This window comes from Apaloderma vittatum, unplaced genomic scaffold (assembly GCF_000703405.1).
Source record: "Apaloderma vittatum isolate BGI_N311 unplaced genomic scaffold, ASM70340v1 scaffold13847, whole genome shotgun sequence".
Lineage (NCBI taxonomy): Eukaryota > Metazoa > Chordata > Aves > Trogoniformes > Trogonidae > Apaloderma > Apaloderma vittatum.
Window position 1 is genome coordinate 12,394 of NW_009726801.1, and position 21,309 is coordinate 33,702.

Below are 21,309 nucleotides of genomic sequence, written 5' to 3' on the forward strand. Positions count from 1 at the left end.
AAAATAACAGCATATTCCTTTGACCTATTTAAAACTGTGTAGGAGAAAGCATTACTGAGCAGGAAACCATTTCATGAGGTGTTCAAGCTGATCAGAGAGTATGGCTGCCAGTCTGTCCTTTTATCTCCCGTCTTCCACACCCTTGGGTACATGTTCCTGTTCTGCCCTTTACACCAGCACTAACAGTCATGCACTTGGCCAGATGAGCAAGTGCTTCTGAAAAACCTCTGTGTGTGTGTTAGGTTTGATTTGGGTGTTTTTGACAGGTTGGTATGAAAAGGTAGTACTGTGGCAAAGTGGGGGATAGTAGCAGATGACTGGAGGTCGCAGGAGAACAGGATGGTCTAGGTTGTCTTCAGCCACTCTTAAAAGCATAGCCAAGTTTTGTGAGCACCATACTTGGTTCTGAACTAGGTGGTACAGTATAACTGAAACAGAAACCTAAAGAGTCTCTTTCTGTTCATATCTAAAATCTAAATAATGGAAGATCTATTTTTATAGGTTATAGACTTAATTAGGAAAACATTCCTAAATTTTAAGTAGAATGCACAGTATTTTCAGACACTGAAGCTACCTCTTCTGTGAACAATAGTCTTTGCTGGACTTAAATATTTATGGCAGCTGTTGGCTGTAAAAGAGGCTAATTCAACTATATATGCTTCCCCACCCCCACCCCCCGCCCCCTCCATTTAGGGAAAAACAGCCCATGCAGCCTGCTGGCAGAGTCATATGAACACTTTGAGTATCAGAATCCAACTTCTTATGCCTCCATTTAAGCACTGAACTCTGAAGTTAAAGGTGTGATAAATGCCACGGATCAGAATAATAGCGCAGTCTTACCCATGTTGTAAAAAGGCCGTAGTTTGGTTTGGTATCCAGCACTTCAACTTGTAGGATAAATTGTGGAGTTGAATGACGTTTTTTTAAATCTTTAAGTATTTAAAATATAACTGATCAGTGTTTATTTTCATTAAACAGATATTTTTTTTTTTTCCCCCTCCTTTTCCTGCCAAAGGAAGACCTCACCACCCCCCCTTTCCCTTGGGTATTGTTTCCTGACATACCCGTTCTGTGAGTGGAGAACTGTTCTCTGAGTGACTTCCTGCCTGGACTTCCCTTCCTTCCTTACAGGCTGTTGTCCTGCAGTGTTGTCCAGCCAGATGTGATTGAATACGAGTTCCCTGAAGGTCATTGATATTACTGTGAATTATCTGTAGTTTTCAATAGAAATTGCAGTTGGCTGTACAGTTGGAAACCACTTGTGAACTCGGCATAGTCCTTTTACTATTTCAGCTAGCTTGACTTAATTCTGTACAAGTGTGTGTTGCCCTGTTCTTACAGTTCTAGCCAGAAATTTAAGGCTGTTTTCTTCTCTGCAACCCCTGCTCAGTAATTGAAATGCCAGTCTTGCCTCTCTATTCTGTGTGCTTTTATACTATCAGTCATACCTCTAGTTTCCATCTCTGATGCTTTTATTCTTGTCTATGTCTATGAAGCTTTTTCACCTTTCTTGCATGGGGAAGTGCTTCAAATTTCTACAGTCTCTTTTTCTTTTCAACTTTGTTACTACTGCTGTAGCCTTGAGGGGAAGCCGGTCTGTTTGGGTGAGCAGAAGTGCCTCCCAGTCTTTTATAGACGGCCCAGTTCAAGAGCACCTGGCTGGTCAGCTTGTTTTCTCTTTATAATTACAGGACGGAGAAACCAGATCAGAGGACTGTCATCTATTTCTTGCTACTACCTAGAAAAACAGCCTGGAACCTGTTAGTTACTAGTCCTTGACAAGATCAACCAGACAAATTTTAACAGAAAATAGAGATATTCCAGTCCTGGGTTTGAAGCATGGGGAATTTCAAGAACAGTCTTTTTATTACAGCCGAAGGTCATGCTTTAGAGGATATGAGTGACAACTGAGCCATTATGATCCCTTAAGCTATAAAGTTACCTGGAATATACTCCCATAGGTCGCTGTTGCTGCTGGTACTGGCTAGGTAAAAAGGGACAGGAGATCCATGGTGAGGAGGGCAAGGCAAGAGAGTTGATCTACAGGATTGCCTTTTAGCCTTGTAATCTTTCACTAGATGTTGGTTACCCTTTCCTCTTGTTTATAGAAGCTAGTGAAACTGAACATACAGACATTTGTCAAGTACACTGTGCAGTGCTTTATTTATATTGCAGTACAAATTCTAATGGTAATGTAAAAAGGAAACGGGCAGTTAGTGCGAGATTTGTGATCAGCTTACAGTTTCTTGTATTCTTTTTCTGTGGACTATACAAATGAATTTTGTAGTCACTTAGATGGCACTGCCCTCATCTTACCCCTTTATCTGCTGCATTTCCTCTTTTCCTGTCTCAGAATCTCACGGTTGAAAGTAAAACCATGTTTAATTCCAACTCTAGATTACTCTGGTATTTAAGTACTGCATAATGTAGTCAGATCAATCTGATCTAACAAAAAGGTGCATCCTTTTTATTTGATGAAACAGATGTAGAAAGGAACAGAAATGTACAAATAAATATATATTTAAATATATAGGCACCAGGATAATTTGGATAACTGCATGTTATGTAGAAGTTCTCACAAACTAGTTTTCATAAACACACTTCATGTACGGAAGACAAATGGGAAGAATGCTTAAATTAAATCTTGAGTTCCTCTCTTCTTTGTTTACTGAAAAATGGGTGTATAGCACTTACAGTCAGGAATTGTCCCTAATTAAAAAAAAAAAAAAAAAAGCCCTCAAACTGCATTCTAAATTAGATTACAGAGTGAGTAGTTCCTGCTGCAGTTATACAACCAGAAAACTCCTTCATATTCAAGCTGTTTGTTTTTTTCTGGTAGGCTTAAACACACTACTTGTCAAACTTAGGGTACTTTTTCATGTACACTCATGTAATAGCTCTCTTACAGTGCCCAAAGAAATGTTGAAAAACTTGAAAGACCCATGAAGCCTTGAAAAACTTCAAGACCTGTGACTGTAAACATGTGTGCTTTGGTGGATCGAGATTTGGAATTTTTGAGCTAAGAAATCTGTTATGCTTGCAAGTGAATTGCTAGAGTGTCTTCTAGTTTCTGAACTGGAGCATTTAAAGTACATATTTCAGCAGCTGGTAAAAATGCAATAGCCTGTCCTAATGAAGTTAAATCCATAAACAAGACCAAAGCAGAATGCCTCAGTCTTTTTGTAAAAATGGAGCGATATTGTCTAAAAAAGATTGGGCTGGAAGGCTGAAAATTAATTGAACGAAACAGGAAAATTCTTGGTGTTGAGCTGTAGCAGTTTTTCTTGGAAAAGAGTTATTTATGTCTGTTAAGTCAACTTCTGCCAAACACAAACTGCTGCTTAAATTAACCATGAGGATGTGATATTTCCTCATGTGAAAATCTGGTTGAGAAAATAGGATTGTATCAAACAGGGAATGGCTTTGCCACTCCTTCATCCTGATGGTGGGTATGCAATAGCAGAGATGAAGACAGGATACGTGGACTCTGACTTATGTTAGTGGAATCTTGCCGTGGCCATGAGTGGAGCTGAAAATGGACTCCAGACAAACATACAGCAAACGTACAGCAGCGTCCTTTGATCTGAGTGAACTTTTGGAATTCTTCAGTGTGGCCCCCTTCATATTTGAAGGGCTGCAATTCTGTTTCAGCCGCTTCCACTATCTGCATTCTGTCAAGCTCTAGCTATTCTCAATCATTAAAGCAAAGAGACAGGCCTTTGAGATGCATTTGGTTCAAAAGTGTGTCATCCTACTTCATGAAAAGCTTTGCACTTAAAAATTGAACAAGCGTAGTGCTCTTTTTATTTTTGTTCAGTTTTGCTATATGGGATAGCAAGCATCTGCTGAAGTGCTTTGGTGCATCAGCATCCCCAGTTGTTAAAGCTAAGTGTGGATAGTCCTTAGGATTTCAGATATTTTGTGGAAAAAATTCCTTTCTGCTCCACAGAAGGCTTTAAATTCCTGCCAAACTGCCTTCTGTGAAGATAACAGTTTTCTTAGGAGACGGGAGCTAGGGTATTACTAAGTACATACAGTTTCAATACATACTTTTTGAGCTGTCACGCTGCCACTTAGCAGCCCAAAGAAGGGGCCAAGATTTATCACTCTCTTCCTACTGTTTCACTTTGGTATCTTTTCTTCTGATGAAGGAATAAGCTTATTTAAAACTCCAATAAGTGACTTAGCCTGATAATTGTCTTAACAAGTGTCACCAGAAAGCAGAGCAAGGTCTTGTGTGAACTTGTTTGAAATACTTTTTTGTTCTCAGTACAGCAGTTCGTTTACATTGTGAGTAGTCTTTTCTGCTTCAATAATTACACTTACCATCTAATTGACATACAGTGTGCCCATTTGCAGAATTGTGCATTACATGAATGTTGATGAAAATATAAAAGTTAGTTTGCCCTTTATAAACCTTCTCTTAAACTAAAACCTGTTTGTTTGGGTTTTGTTTGTTTGTTTAGGGATTTTTGCAATTCTCATAGCATGGCTTAATTTACCCACTGTTGATCTATTACATCCTCATGGGACCAAAGGAAAGGAGGGGATGAGGAAGTAGAGTAAAATAGTAAACTTGGGTTTCCTGAGGTCATTTGTCATGAAAATGTCTATTCCCAAGAATAAGTCAAAGACTTACTTGAGTGTCAGAGGTCTTGATGGTTTCTTTAGCACAATTGACGGTAGAGTGAAAGTGAACTTTTAAGAGAGGGAGTAAGTAATATGTTCTGCAATGTAAATTCAGAGAGCTATTATTTATATTTGAGTCTCAGTTTCCCTGTTAATAACTTAGTTATTTTCATGCAAAAATCTTCCAAAGTGTTCAAAAGCTGTGTAGATGCAACGCTGAAAGTATAAACATCATTACCTTGAGATGCAGTCCATTCAGAGTGTCTGTATTTCCTGCTGGTGCCTCTGCAGTTCTCTTGTTGCCCTCACCTGCATGAAAACTACTTGCATGAAATCTTCCAACTCCTTAACTACAACAGAATCTATATGTGTTCTTGTCTTGTTCTCTGTAAATGTTGACCAGATTTAGTGCATACAGCAAGGCTGGTAGTTCAGATACAAGCCCATGTCATGGAGTGGTATTGAAGGAGGGAAGACAAAAGGCAGCCTGCCCTCAGTAACTGTTCAGTCAATTGAGTGGCAAATGCTTAAGCGTAATCTTGGTTTAGCGTGTGACAACTCACTTTACTGATGAAATGGCTTTGAACTGTGACTTTCTTAACTTCTGTACCTGGTGGGCAGCCTTAGAATCTTTTTGAAGTAGACCTCTGGAAGAGATAATTTCTATAAACAGGATTTAAGTGTGCATTGCATGATACTGAGGAAATTTGAGTTTTGCATGTTCAGTAGCTTACTCCATGCATGGTTAAAAATGAGCTGTGCTGTTACTTTTTTTTTTTTGATTTAACCACATGTATTTCTTGTTTTTGTTTTTTGTTTTCCTTCCCCCAACAGCTGGCTTACCCCTTGGTGTTCTAAACTTGGCCAAAATAAAACCGTATCAGAGAGGCTTTTTCTGTAATGATGACAGCATCAAGTATCCGTTCCATGACAGTACCATCACATCCACTGTCCTCTACACAGTGGGGTTCACCCTGCCCATTTTCTCTGTAAGTAGCTAATATATAGGGAGCTTTGGTGATGGGAATAAAATGTATGTCTTCCAAGAGTTCAGCATTGTGACTGAAGTTGAAAACAGTCTATACAGGCAAAATCCTATATATGTATAGTCATATGCATGTGAAAGGTACTGTTGCTACTTTCTATTTGCACAGAGAATTTGGAACTAATCTCTTTAAACATTAGTATCTCTAATCTAATTCCTTTTAGGAGCAGGGAAGAAAATGAGGATGAGGTTTTAAGCTGTTAGCTAGTTTAGTGCTTTTTTTTTTTATTGAGGAGAAAAATACTACAGACTTCTACAATGCTGTACAATAAATACATCTCTTGTTCAGAATGAGTTAGTGTGATAATTAAACACTTATAATGTTAAAACTTCCACAAACCTACAATTAGTGACTGTTGCTTCCATATATTTTCTACTGAAATAAGTGTAATTTAGACTCACTGGTTTTCTTAGGTTTAAAAAAAATTGATCACTTCAAATTCTTCAAAATGGTGTACATAGGCTGAAAATATAGTTCCTTGTAGAAAAGAGGTTCAATGTTTTCAAGATCACGTGATTTCTACAGAGAGCAATTTAAATCTTCCCTTATTTTTTTCTAACAGTATTTTAAGCCTGATTGTATCCAAGGTTTTAGTAAGTTTTAAGCTGGTTTAGAAGACCAAAATTTAACTATTTGTAATAGTTTCCTGAACTTGAGACTACATCTTGTTTCAGCCTGCAGTCATTAACCAAACTGCACTAGAGATGGTCGTAATCTGGTCCTCTGGTAAATGTATATGCTAAATTAATTGGGAAGAAGTATATTTTAAATGGGTTTAAGGATGGAAGCAGTCATCTGAAACAAGTAAACAGAAATCAGCAGAATCTCTAAATGCATTACGCTAATTTTCCCTTACGTGCTTGTTTATTGAAGTTTGCATTAGTCCTATGCAGTAAATAAAAGGTAGACACAACAATAGTTCCATTTCGAGGAAAATAGTCTGAAGTTTATAATTTTGACATGTACTGATAACATATCTTGAGGACGACTTCAGGAAAATTTCTTCTCCAGTAAGCTTCATATGTACCTTAATATGTGCATAGGTGAATTATCAGTTGTAGCTCTGTGAAATTTTTGACTTCTAAAGAGGCATTTCAGTGGCAGTTAAAATAATCTGTTGAATTGCTTGGTTATTTTTTTTTTATTATTTTCCACTTCTAGATTTGAAGATTTTCCTGTAATTAGGAATTCGATTGAGTGCATTTTTTTTTTTTCTAGCTCTAAAGTAGTGGAGAAATGTCTAGCCTGTAGCTAATGTATGTGTAAATATCTAAGGAATGGTATGGACAGCTGTTTTTACTTTAACTGCAAAAGTATCTAGAATTAGAATTAGACCTGCCAGTGATTTCAGTCTAATCTGATATTTTACTTCTGATATATTTATACTGTAGTAGAGTAGTTACAGCCCTTTCCCTTAGCTTTCAACAATGCTGATCCAGTATTTAGTCCTTATTCCCTAAAGCCTCATGAAGTCTAATCACAAATGCTCAAAATATTGTTATGCATATGTCTGTTGCTCTGCTCACAGCTTGCTTGTTTTCAGAGTGGAGTAAGAAATGCCCTGAACATTTTGCTGTATAATAATAAAAGGTCTTGTCTGCTTCAGTTCTTAGGTTAGGCCTTTAGTGAAATATAAAACAACATTAAAGAAAAAACCACAAACCAACAAAAACCCAAACAAAAGACCAAAACCTGCAGTAATGAGTAAGGTGTAGATATTCTGTTGTTAAGAGGAAGTCTCTTTGGGTACAAAATAAACTAGACTGCCTGAACATTGATTGTCTTCAGAATACTTTATGAAAATTTACAAGAAATGTTAGAAATTTTCAGGGATCTAGTTTAAAAACAAAACCCCCCAAAAATCGAAAGAATGCTCTTAAAATTCACAATTCCATTTGTAGCTCTTTCTGTTCCCATTGCCATTTTTTATCAGGAAATAAAACATCTGGAAAAAAACCTCATGTTTATTCTTTTCCAACCACCATTTCATAGTGTGATGCTTATTGGTTTTCCAAATTGTTTTCTGTCTGAGTTGGAAGAACAATTTTTGTATTAGAATTTTTGGACACTTAGAGCACTGCCAAGGCTTGTTTACCCTGGATAAGTGAATCTCTAGATGTCCAGGCCACTGTCTAGAGCAGAATGCATCTGTGATGACTGACATTTCAAGAACCCCTGAGGATCTTTCTGATACTTCTACTTTCCCAAGTGTTTTTAGTCATGTGTAAAAAGTAGTTCTGAATAGTCTAACAGCCATGGCTAGTCAGGGAGTGGTGTGCATAGACTGCAACTCTAGGAATGTTTTGGAACGAATCTCAAAGATGTGCTTGGTCTGGCAATTTTAGTTCTTAACTGTCTGCATGAGATCAGCTCTTGCAAGTATAAATGACCAGTTAATGTCAGTGACTTTCTCTTGCCACAAGGTCCAACCATGCCTCTTGGCATGTGTCCTATTCAGTTGGTCTTTTCTGACGACTTCACTTCTGAATCAGTTTTCTGTTACTCCAGTCATCTTACTTCTTGCAACTGCTGCCTTCAGTGGTATTCATACAGCTCCTCTTAGATCTAAGGGTAGGTGTGACTGGGGAGAAGGAGAAGCCAGAGCATAGAAGGCCTTTCTGAAACATCCTTTGCACCAAAGTAGTGGAAGAACAGAAATCTGCTCCTCATGGTAGGTTCTGAGCAAGATTTTTGTAGTTCCCTGCCAAAACTTTGACTGGGTACTTTGTTTAGCAGCAGAAGGGACATAACCCACTGGTGAGTTTCTCTATGACTGACTGATTGTGGGAGGACAAGAGTTGAGTTCTTCTAACTCAGCTAAAGTGCTGCACTGAGTTTCTGGGAAACAAAGTAGTTTGTCACAACTGTTGCTACTAACGCAAATGCTGGTGTTCTAATGAGAAGTGTTCAGTAGTAAGAGTTTTGTGTAAGTCGCTTTGCTAGGATGAGCTCTGCTATTTGGGACTTTGAGAGAAAGGAGTGGTACTGGACCTGTAGGACTTCATTTCTCCATCTGGAACACATCCAAAAGACATTTAGGTCGTCAGGTTATGTTGTCTTCTACTTCAAAAAACAAAGCCAAAAACCAATCTTAGTTTGGTTTGGCAAAGGCTAATGCCTTAAGCATCATGATGCCTTACCAAAAGGGACCCCCATAGCTTTGCTCCTGGGCTAGATTTCTCACCTGTTAGACATCAGGCTTTGTTTTCCAAAATGCCTACTTCTGCCATGTATATCAGTGTTCTGATTGTAACTTTTTTCTTCCTACAGTTTAGCACAATTGTACTTTGGAGGAAACCTACTGATTACTTTTCTGGCGAAAGAAACAAATATTTTATGCTCTGTTTGTGAAAGAGATGCATTTTGCAGGAAAAACTTTGACAGCACCTATTCCATTAACAATGTATACACTTACTGGGATAATTTGTATGTTTCCGTAGGGACAAATGTAGCTACTGCTGTGGTAGAGCCTGATAAAGCAGAGGAATGAAACCTGTTGAAGACTTAAACTGGTAGTCACTGCAGCAGTGTCAAAACTTTATGGCTCACTGATAGTTTTGTAACTAGTTTAGTTTAAACTAGATGTTTGACATTAGAGTGGACTTTTGCATCCTTCAACTTAACTTTCAGGCTTCAAGTTACTTTTATTAATAATTTTATTATACTCTAAACAAGACTTTCCCTTTTATCTGGTAGACTTTGAACAGGAGATTATTGTTTTATCTTCATGGGTATTTTTGGTATATTCATGGCACTGGAGACTTTTTGGGGGGCAGTGCGGTTGAACTTTGTAATCTGGCATGAGCTTTTGATATTAACTGTTCATTTTATACTACTGTAGATCAGCATCATCTCTGAAACCAAGCCTATTCTGAGGAATAAACTGCTAATTTGTGTTTGTTCAAACTCAATTTAAAGTCAACATAATAGCAACCCATGCTTTCACTATGTGAAGTGTTTAATGTGCAGGGTGATGCACTTTGGTTGAACTGATGAGTAATTCCTGGGTGAGATCAGTGCTGTGGGAGACAGAGGCTGAGAAATGGAAGTTGCTGCATCCAGCTTTGGCCCCACTTCTGCCCCATCCACGGCAAGGGTGTTGTGGTAGACGCAATTTGAAATCAGGTGAGGAAAGAGCCAAAGAGCACCACTTCCAGAGTGTTGTACAAGTCACTCACACCAAATGCAGTTTGTTTTAAATAAATAAATTGCAACAACTTGCTTGTTAAGTCTGTGGACCTGGTATTGTACTTTTCTCAGTCCTTCAGGTACTTTAGTTAATATAGTGATGAAGAACACATGCAGTGTATGAAACAAAGTAAAGTAGATGGCAGCCTGACAGTGGAAGGAGCTGGAGACAAGGGCTTTTGAAATGCTGAGTGAAGTTTGGTCATAACTATGAGAAAGCCTAGCAGTTGCAGTGGTTTGGAGCTGCTTTCAAAGTTATCATTTAGTATACAAAAGGGTAAAATGGAATAGGGAAAATTTAGGGAGATGGAGTTGCAACTTAAATATTTAAAGTCTTGTAATTTAAGCAAGAAAAACCACAAATAGTCTGTTGCATAGATTTTTTTTTTTTTTTCCCTTGTCTCAAGTCTCATACCTAGTTACTGATAACTTGCTGTTGACATCCAGGACTTAGACCAGAGACTCAAGGGGGTAGTGCAAAAAGGAAGGGGCTGTAGCAGAAACCAGATATGAGAAACAGGAAAAGTAAGTGAAAGAGGGGGCAGTTCTTTTTTGTGCTGCCTCTTCTGTTTTCCCTTCTGCTGGCTCACCCCATTGTACCTCTTTCTATTCTGCTTACAGCAGTAAAATGATCATGCAAAGAGATGTGTTTTACCCATCTTTTCTGGAGAAAGGTGAATGACCAAATGGAGCAGTTGATCTTTGTGAAATGTGGAGTGATAATATAGGCGTATTTCTTGCTAGGTACCCACCTGAACTCCAAAGCTCATTTTATGAAATGGAAGGTAGAATTGTTCTGGTACTAAGGAGAAGCCAAAGTCTTGTCTTAACCTGGAAAGAGCTGTATGATACCATAACCAATGCCCACAGAATGTAAGTGGTTATACAGAGTAATACTCAAGTTTTAACCATGCTTTCACAAAATGTCTTGTTTTTCCAGGTAGGATTTCCAGTGTTGCACAAATGAATGCTATATAGAATTTTTTGCTCCTGCAGTTAGTAATGAAATCTCTACAGGGGAAATGTTACCTTGTGCTTACTATCTTAATTTCTTGTGTAAAGAGATTTAAATTGCAAAATAGCTACACTAATGAAATCAGCATTAGATAATAGCACATAAGATGGTAAAATCTTGTACATTTGTTTTGTTTTCAAAGTCTGGAGAAAGACTTGCTGCCCACTGCTTAAGGACAGATGTTTAAAGCTATTTTGCCTGGAACATATCCACCGTTTACTTGTGCCAGTCACATCTATTCTCTTCCTGATCCCTTTAGTACACCAGGAGAATGGAGTACTCAGGCTAAAGGCAGCATTTAAGAAAAGTAAATCTCATTATTTAGATCTGTACACTCAAATGATTACTTAACGAAAATATTAAGAAATTAGTCATGGGATTAGATGAAGAATTCATAAATGTGTGAACAATTAGTTAAAATGTGAGAAGTGGAGAGTAGGAGGAAGCGCTCCCTGGCTTTCGCAAGGGATGAAGGAACCAAGCAGAGCTCTCCAGGAGTCCGCTCTGTCCAGCGTAGTCATAAATGCCCTAGAGAAGTGTGTATGCACTGAAGCAGTGAGGTAGGGTGCTTGAAGCAGTAAATACAAAAGATGTTAATAATATGGCTTGTGGAATACAGCATGGGTAAATGTCAAGTGATGGCCTTCTTAAGGAGAGTGGAAAGGACAACTTAAGGCCGATGTGTAAAGCAATGTTGTCCTTCTTCCTTACAGTGATAACGGTCAGCTTTTAGTTCTGTGGAGAGATCAACTTCATGCCTGGTAACAGTGAAGAAACCTAATCAAGATTACAAAGTTGGAAAGAAATAGACCTGTGTTATACAGGATATTTATGGAAAAAAACACCAAACAGAATCAGTGAGATATAGCTTCAGCTTGCTAGGAAATCTAATCCATTACACTGTGTGAGTCACACTATGGGACCAGTGTACTATAATTGTTTAAAATATTTCTTATCAGTCAAGCTACTTGCTTTTACCTCCTGTATTCTGACACGCTGTTTCAGAGGCCCATATATCTCCCTCACTGTAAATATATTTATTGCCAAATGTATTTGTAGCTTCTTAACTCTTGGTTGTTGTTGGATAGAGATTGCTCTTTTTTTCTATTATATACTGCCTAAGCAATTAGCTGATTTACAGTCCTTATGTTCTGCTGAACTGTTCAAACCTCAACTTTTATAGTTTCGGAGATAGAAGAATGTATCTTAGCAGTCTTTTCTTGTCTGCATTTTATACAGATGAATTAAAATAAAAATGTGTTTGCGAATTCTGATTGAATGCTGCTTCAGAAGAAGTTCTTGTTGAATGAGTAAAAGCATTTAATGCCTTTGGAAAGACTTGTGTAATGCTCACAGTACTATAGTGGTGTACAACAACCATAGGAGGCTGACATTTTCCCCTTGTGTTTTGAACTGACAAACTCCCAGCTCATCAGAGTTGTTTAACCTCCATGTGCATGACTCTGAATTTATTACTGCACAAATCTCCATATGTGTTCTCTTGCTTCAGTTAAAGAGTCGTTTTGCAGGCAGAGCTGGCTGACCTTGATCTTCCAGTGTAGCACAGAACTACCAGCTCTGTCAGCAGTATGCACTGCATAACACTAGCTCATTGGCTTTATACTTCAGATTACCCTAACTGGTAACCTCTTCCCAACCTTATAATTCCTCTTAACATACCTGTTGTCATCCTTCCTTTAGTCAGTTTCTTCACTGTGTTACTACTGATCTGGAAAATGAAGCATACATCAGGAATGCTTTTTGGTATTGTCATAAGGGAAGTATTCAGTAGAGAGAGCCTTTAATGATCCTCCACCATCTCCTTACTTAGAAGAGTACTTGAACTCCTCAATTTCTTCCACTTTTGTGTAAAACTGAGCCCAGCTAATTTTTACTAATTCTCCTCTTTAATGTGTCAAACTCTGCCCTTAGAGATTGTAGCTTGTTTAGGGGAAAAAAGAGTGTCTGTAGAAGCAGCAGAGCTTTTCTTTTAACTTAGTATGGCAACACGTAACTATGGCAGATGAGCAAGATTTCTTTTCCCAGTGATCTGGGAAAAATTTGTTACTCAGTTGTATCTGAGAAGTTAAATGCCTTGACACTAATGGTAGCTTTACTATTATGAAGAGAAATATGTGGTATCTTCAGTCCTATCAAGCCCTCATGTGCTATGAGGTTTCATACTTAGGAATTTGCTGCTGTGATGCAAAAACTTACTCATGTTGTCTGAAATTATGGTATCTCTCAAGGTGAAACCATGACTATCAAAGTTATAGGGAAACCCTAATGTTGTACTTGCTGTGCTAAGAGGCTTTGCTTCTTTCATCACTTAGGCCAGTTCCTCTGGTTGTTTGTCCTGCTTATACTAATGAAGAAGCCAAACTATTTTCTCCTGTCTCTACTTTGTCTTTGAGGGAGAGAGACTTGCATTGCAGAAAGTCTTAAGATGTATATTTGAAATAACTAATTTGATTTTAGAAATTTTGGGATTATATTTAAAAGAAACTTAAAACCCCCAAAACCAGACATTGTCAAATCATTTAAAACAGAGCAAGATTGCAAGGTACTGTAAAAAGTTTTTCTTAATGGCTTCACTTGGCAGAAACAGTAGGAGTTGCTGCACTTCTGGTTGAACTTCTACTTTTTTCTCTCTCCTTCCACCAGCTAATAATGAAGCCATTCCATAGTGTTTAGAAGAAGTAAATTAAATGTGCTCTATGGAACATGTTCTGAAGGAGTAGCTATTGAGGTTGGACAGTACTTTAATCAAAAAGATGTCAAAAGCTAGTACTGGCATGGTTTTTCACACTAGTAACTGCCTTGGATTGAGCAAAAGGTAAATTATAATGTAGTTGTGTGACTTAAGTTTTGAGTTTAACAGTTTTAAGTCAGTCTGATAAATTTTACTGTAATCTGGTTTTTAGCAATTAAATCTTTTATCTCAGGCTTTCAAGGGGCACACCAGCTTTCAGGACTGAAAAGTGCTGAGAACAGCAACAGAACAAATGACTGATGGATTTACTTTTAAACGTTGTTTTACAGTTGGGGAAGCTGAAGAAACACTTCATGAATTTTACCATATAAGCTTTTTTTTTTTTTTCAGCATTGCATTTCAATTCGTACATCTTCCAATTAATTGTTATTTCAAACCAGGGAGATATTTAAAACTTTAAGACTTACACTGTCTTACCTAAATTTTGCTGGTTATGATTTCAAGAAACTGTTTATAAAGTTTTCTTTCTTAATTAGCAAAGTGTGATTGGTTTCAGATAAAGTGGTGGAAAGACATTGTGAAAGAGAAGGCATTTAAATTTGTTTTAGCTGGTTCTTACTTGCTTAAAAAGCAAAACAAACTTTGAGTTGTTTAGTATTTTGTTTGCATGTCCTTAATATAGGAAGGTGCTGCAAGCAATTACAGGCTAATTGCATCACAGTCACTGTATTTCTGAAGAGTAGCACACATTTCAAGCAGCTTTTTGTATGAAAAAGCACATCATCACTGCATAAGCACCTTCATTCCCACAATTTGCCTTTCATTTCTGACTTAGCAGCAGGTAATTACATTTAAAAAAAAAAGCTTCTCCTCTCAAAAATACCAGAGTAACCCCAGTGTCTGAAAATCTTATCTCCTTCTTGAGAAGCTGAAACATTCATGTCTGAGTAGGAGGAAATGAGGAGTAAGTCACCATGACACCATTCTTCATAGAGCAGGTCTTTAAAAAGGATGATGCAGAGCTGGTGATGTGATGGCAGTGACACCACCTAGGGTCTCAAGTATTTGTGGCAGCGTGCTGAAGCTGTGATAAAGTTTTTCTAGATTGACCTTAATTTTGTGAGCATCTGCCGTAGCATGATAATTAAAACTAAGTACTCTAAAGAAGTAAACCTGTAAATAATAAAAAGCCCTTGTTTTGTAAGCCTCATTCTCCAATTCTGGACATCTAAAAAATACACTTTTCTCAAATGCTGTGTTCTTGATTTTCGCCTGTGTGTATGGCAAAGGATGAAGTTTTTATTCTGTACTTAGTCTTTTAGAATAAATGATGTTGAGTACACACCGTGGCATTATGTTGACGAGTCACCTTCCCTCACCATGCCTGCGCATGGCTTCTGCCTCCTCCCTTGCACAAGTTAGGTAAATCGTAAATGACTGCTGCTATGTTGTGACATGCTGTCATGATACCATCACAAGGGGAGGGCAGAACTGAGGCCTGGATTTCAGTGTTTTTCAAACCCCTGCTATTCTGACTTTTGGGAGAAAGGGAGAGGAATGTTTTTCCTGGTAGAGGAGGCTGTGTTTTACCCCTGTACTGCAGTCTGGCTCCAGGGCTTTGTGCTGGCTGGTGTCTGAATGGTGCAGTGTTTTGGTGAGGCTCTGGCTTGGCTTTTTGCCCATCCTGCTGTCCTTCTGCTTTGTTGGTGTGCTTGAACAGCTTCCAGAGCTAGGTCAGTTGTACTCTTGCTAGCGTGGAACTGGAAAGAACCCGGCTTTGCAATGGCAGTGGGGTTTTCTGCCACTTTCAGAGAGGTTTTGCATGCTACTGCTTTTATGACTGTAACAGTACAGAAGATACTTGGTTCTTTGTGACGGGCTTAGCTGGAGTGTGTGGGCACTGTGATAAGCCCATAACCGGAGCAAAGCGGAACAAAGCTGTGTGTCATTCATCAGAGGTCACTTGAAGGAAATTTTCACCTTAAGAGTCATAAGATTGTTGTTTGTTCTTCTGTGTCTGTTTTCAAACTGAAGCTTTCTTTTAAGCAGCCACTTTATGGCTTGAAGAACAGAATCGATAGCAAATCACAAGTGAAAACAGTATGTTTCATTTGTGGTGGGCCCAGATGTCAGGCTTAGTTTGGAGGACTTAATGGGTGGAGGTTAAAAGGGGGAAGAGAGTCGAAAAGGGTCCTAGGTATCTTTCTTTTTGCTTCTTGTAAATCCTCACTAGTGTTTCTCTTTTCTTAATTATTTTACTGCTCTGTTGGTATTTATTATTCTTTCTTTTCTCCTGTACTTTCCATGTTTACTATTGTTTGAACACACTTGGTGTAGCTGTGTATATGGAAGGGAAGAGGTGAGCTATGCCTTGACGCAGAGGTCTGAGGAGAGAATGGGGACTACAGCAACATCTTCCTCTGGCAGGAGGGGAGAAGGCTGTTTTTCATGCTTCTGATCAGTTGCTAATAGATGAAGAGTGTCTCTCCCTGAGATGATTTTTGTTATCTAACTCTAAATTGGTATGCATTTTATATGCATTACTACTGAACTTTGAGCACAAAATAAGGGCACTTAAGCACCTTAATGCCACTGGGCTGTACATGCCCAAGTTAAAGATTATTTATTGTTTTGATGAATGCTGTTGGTAGTCTCCTGCTTCTTTTTTTCCTACACTGCTTTTTTTTTTTTCTGAGGATATTCATTTTTTGTACACAAACAGATTGTGCAAGTGCTTTATGTATGTCAGGGATGGAGAATTTGGGTTTAGAAATGTGAATCTATTTGTGGTAATTTGTATTCTACTTTTGAGTGGGTTTTTTTTTTTTAAAAAAAAATGCAGTTCAAATGACTAGTTTTGGTAAGTGTTGCAGGTCTCTGGAGGTATAAAGTAACACAAAGCAGTGTGTGCCTTAATCTTGTATTCTCTGGAATTCAGGATGAGTCAAGGGCTTGCTCTTTTGTAGAAGAGAGAGGAGTAAAATCTCCATGCCCTGAGGTTGTAGGGCTTGTGCAGTGACCACATTGTTCCTGGTAACTATCCAGTGTGTGTGGAAGTGAGGGGATCTCATGCATGTGTGATTTTTCCTTTTTTCCATATCCTCCTGAAAACTCCCTCTGCACTTGCACTCCCTGAGAAGCTCCCCTTTTCTGGCTTCTGAAATGCAGTTTATGCTCTTCTAACTTGCAAAGCTGTCCAGAGAAGGTCTAAACAAAGGGGCAATTGTTGCTCACTGGAATACAAAGGAATAGTCAATAATTGTGGCAGTAGCAGCAGATTGAGCAACTCGGTGGTTGTCACTGACATGTTTACTCAATCATGGTTTCGGCATGCTTCCATACTGGATGTGCCACAAATGCAAAGGTGAGAGGAATCCTGTCCTGCTCTCCTTCATTCAACAGCCCTTCCTGGGAGCTGCAAAGACAAGGCAGTAGGTCATTGGCCAAAGGGAGCGCATAACCTTTCAACTTGCTGCATGCCTATGCCTCATTATGCAGTTCTCTTTGGGAATGCGGGGGTATAATCATCGCCAGAGTTTGTGTTGCTTTTGTAATGTATTTTTTATTCCTTTTTGCTAGCTGGCTTGCCTTTTGCAATTCTCAATTCAAGACGTATCCCCTTCCAGAGAGGAGTTTTCTGTAGTGATGAATCCATCCGATATCCATACAAAGAGGACACCATTTCTTATAAGTTGTTAGCAGGAATAATTATTCCTTTGAGTATAATTGTTGTAAGTTAAACTTTTCTTCATTGCATTTGATTTCATTGGGGGTGGGGAAGAACGGGGGGGCTACCTGTTAATATAGACTTCTAAAACTGTATTCTGCAAAGTTTCTTGACATGAAAAAGATGTCCGTAGACTAGGTGCTAAAACAGTAGCAATGGTGTTCTGGCAAGAATAACTGAAAGGTTTTCTTTTATAGGCATCGCACAACTAGAATTGTAGAACAGAAGAGAATACCTTGTAACTATAATGACTTAATTATATAGTCTGAGAGATAAAAGCTTTCTTCCTTAGTGTATCAGTTAATAATAACACTAATGTATTTTAAATTACAATCTCAAACTTTTGGATTTTCGGAATAAGAGTTTGCTTGACCTAGCAAGTCAGCATTTTTATCTGCAACAGTCATTGGAAATACTTGTGATTGTGGAAATGTAACAGATACTAGGTTCTTTAATAGAGAAATATTATGTCTTCCAATCAGAACTTATCAAAAGCATAACTAGAAGAAAAGTAAGCAGACAGGCAGTTTTCCACTGGATATTTCCCTGGAGGTCAGGATAAAACATGGGGCCCACTTTTATTTGATTAATGCTGGGGCTTGCTTTCATGGTGCACCTCGCTTCGTTGAAGATGAGCACTGTTGTCCTTCCCTTCTCTGCGTGCTAAACTGGTGAGCTGGGTCGATTGCCTCCTCAGCTGCCTGCCTGGGGTCTCCCTCTTTCACCTCAGCTTCTAGCTCAGCTGAACTAGTTTAAGCATATAGCGACTCTGTATTCTTAAGATTTGATTACATGCTGTCATGGACAAAAGGTGAGGTCCCACTATTACCCTGTCTTTTGCTCCCTCTGGTAGATTATTTGAACCAGGATAAGCTAGCAAAATCCCTTAACCTGGCAGAAAACAGCAGCTTTCCTTGAGCTAGGTTTAGGGAGATGGCTCCTGGGAGAATATGGTATCAGTCCTGGGGCAAAAAATGGTGGGTGCATGTCCTTGGGCACGGGTAGAGAGGAGAACGGGACCTCAAGATTTAACCGTTTCGTGTTCTAAGTCTCATGGAACTCCACGTTTGGTTCCAACAATGGCCCTTCAGCAGTGGCTTCAAGATCCCTGTCCGGATGTGCTAGAAAACTTCAGATGCCACTTAGGGTTCTGTGTACCTCATCAGAGCTACACTTTGAGCAGAGTTAAAAGTCCTTTATGCTAAATAAGATTTTTAGGTGTATAAATATTTATCCAACCATATTGTAGGAATCAAAACTGGAAAAGGGAGCAGCTAAATGAAGCTCAGTATTGACCAGCTGTTTCTCTGGGCTAAAATCAGGAGGAATATGACAGCAGTCTTAACTCTTTCTTGCATACAGACTGCTTGAGTTTTTATCTAGGTTCCAACATAATGGTCAACTTATACCTTGTGTTTGCTTTTGGGTGGATTTTTTTTTTTTTTTTTGTAACTAGAAATGTCGGGGCTGGGAATCTAAACTCTGATTTAGTTTTCCTTTTCTTTGAAAAACTGCTTCAAATACTTACAGAAATATTCCTGGAGCAGATAAAATGGTTTTTGGTTTTGTTTCTTAAGATCCTGCCTTTTAAGAAAGTACTTGTTTTCCACCCTGTTACTACTGGTGGTGGTCAACACTACTTAAGAGCAGCAGTACTGGGTCACAACTGAAGTCTATCTAGCTTGTCACCTCCTTTCTAGCAGTGGTTAAAACAGATGACTGAGGTACAACAGAAGAATAGAGTAAGAAAATATTGATGTTTTGCCCTCACTACTTTGCTATGACCCATTCGCAATTCAGGAACTTCCAGGCTTCAGTGAATGTAGTCATTTTTAATGCATGTATTTCCTTTGAATTTCTCCCATCTCCATATGAACCTGTACGATCATTTAGCTCACAAAGTTACTTTTAACATCAGGAACCACTTATTGGTATTGAAATCAGACTTTTCTGTCAAGATTGCTCTAAGTTCAGGTGGCAAATGATAAAAACAGATGTTGGTGTCCTTTACTGACTCACTGAATATGAATGCTCTTTGATGTCTGCATCTGTGAAGTAACTGCAGTAACATCACCTAATTTTGTGTCTTGTCAACTAAGTTGCTTTCTTACAGGTTTTGCAGCAATGTTCTTTAAATAGGATCAGTTCTTCTCAACTGTCCGCATTAAGAGGGTCAGGATAGGTAGATTCTATATAGCAGTTTACCAATATCTACAGTACTGAAACCTTTCTCAGCTTTAGTGCATGTTCTGGTGTTTCTCTGCTTCATTCCATGGTTTGGTATGGTGCAGGGTGTAAAAACTTCAGCATCATGCATCTGATGAGATACCCTGTTTACCTTAATGTGCAAAGCTACTGACAGCTATTTTTGTCTGCCCAAGTGTCAGTGTCTGCTAACAGCTTCATTCACCGAAGCTCTGTTTCCCTGGGATCCTGGACTCGTCACTCAGAAGTGACAGATGAAGCTATCATTTAATATTTACAGGATTTTTAAAGATCAGTTTACATATATGAATACAGTCTCCCACCTATAGTATCATCTGTGTGAGTCGAGCATTTCTGTAGAACATGGAACCCTCTGGTTCAATATCCAACCTGTCTGTGTTGAAGTCTTTTACTTGGTTTAAGGAAAGACAGACTTTCTGCAAAATGTAAAGCTGCAGGAAAACCAAATGAAATCTGCTTTCCAGTCAACACTTGATACACACTTGATGCATGTTACCTTGGACGTGTAGGGTGAAAACTCCTTGAAAAGACCTAAGTAATGCTTTGTCTTTTCCTACTCTTATTACTTTTCTCCCCTAGGGAATAGGAAATGCCTTTGTTTAAATAACTGGCTTTTCACATCTGGAAATGAAGTTTAGACCCTTTGGGGTGGTATCTGGATTCACAAAAAAACCCTAAGAACTTTATAATGAAATAGGAAAATTAAGTTCAGCAGAAGTTTAGCTGAAGAAGATTCAGTGTAGAATAAAATGCAATACTGGAGAAAACATTTTAATAAATATTATGAAAATCAATATTAAGTTCAACATGAAGCAGGATAAAGTAAAAGTTTTCATCTACATAAGTGTTTAGAATTGTTGGCATGGTTACTTCTGACTCTTGGAAGTTTGCACCTTAATGTGTATAAAAGAATTTGTGAAACTACATGCCTGAGTATTAACAGTAATGTATTTTTAAGCTATTATCTTTGTTTAACTGTTGTTCTTATTTCTCTTTCAGATAATCCTAGGAGAGACTCTTTCTGTCTTTTATAATCATTTGCACTCAAATTCGTTTGTCAGAAATAACTACATAGCCACTATTTACAAAGCCATTGGGACCTTCATTTTTGGAGCAGCTGCTAGCCAGTCGTTGACAGACATTGCCAAGTACTCCATAGGCAGACTACGTCCTCACTTCCTTGCTGTGTGTCAGCCTGACTGGACACGAATCAACTGCAGCCTAGGTTACATTGAGAACTTCTCTTGTCAAGGAGACAAAGCAAAAATCAATGAGGGAAGGTGAGTCTGACTAACGTTTTATACTTGGTTTTAAAACCTTGACCTGGGACAATGAGTTTGGTATTGGTGCTGAAATTTTTGTGCTTCTCCTTGAATAAATTTCTTGTAATGAATTTTGAGCTTTAAGCTCTGTTAAGACACTGAAGATATTTTTTTTTCTAATTTGTGGAAACTTGTTTTATTAATGTACAGAAGAATGTATAAGTTACTGTGTATTCATTTCTGCTTTTTAACAAAAGGTGGGTGACATTCAGTTTTGATTGGCTTCTCTTTATGTTTCTAAATGTTTGTCCATCCCGACGAAGAGAAGAATTTGAAATCTGTATTCAAAATTATGGTGTGGGATAGCAAGGAAAGCAGTTCAGACTTCAAATGCAAGCAAATAAAAACTGTATATATCTATCTGAAAATAAGGAGGACTGTTACAAGAATTACTCAATTTTCTCATTATTAGGCATTTGATTACCTTAAATACTCACCTGCCA

At 38.3% G+C, this 21,309-nt stretch overlaps 1 protein-coding gene across 1 annotated transcript; it reads left to right on the forward strand.

The window, feature by feature from the left end:
- Positions 1-17,166: 17,166 nt before the first annotated feature.
- LOC104276948 (lipid phosphate phosphohydrolase 1-like) lies at positions 17,167-20,858 on the forward strand (the record flags this gene model as incomplete). Its single annotated transcript, XM_009873434.1, is given in 2 exon segments — positions 17,167-17,322; positions 20,544-20,858. Coding segments are annotated over 2 exon segments (471 nt in total), but the record flags the coding sequence as incomplete, so codon positions are not given.
- Positions 20,859-21,309: the final 451 nt, after the last annotated feature.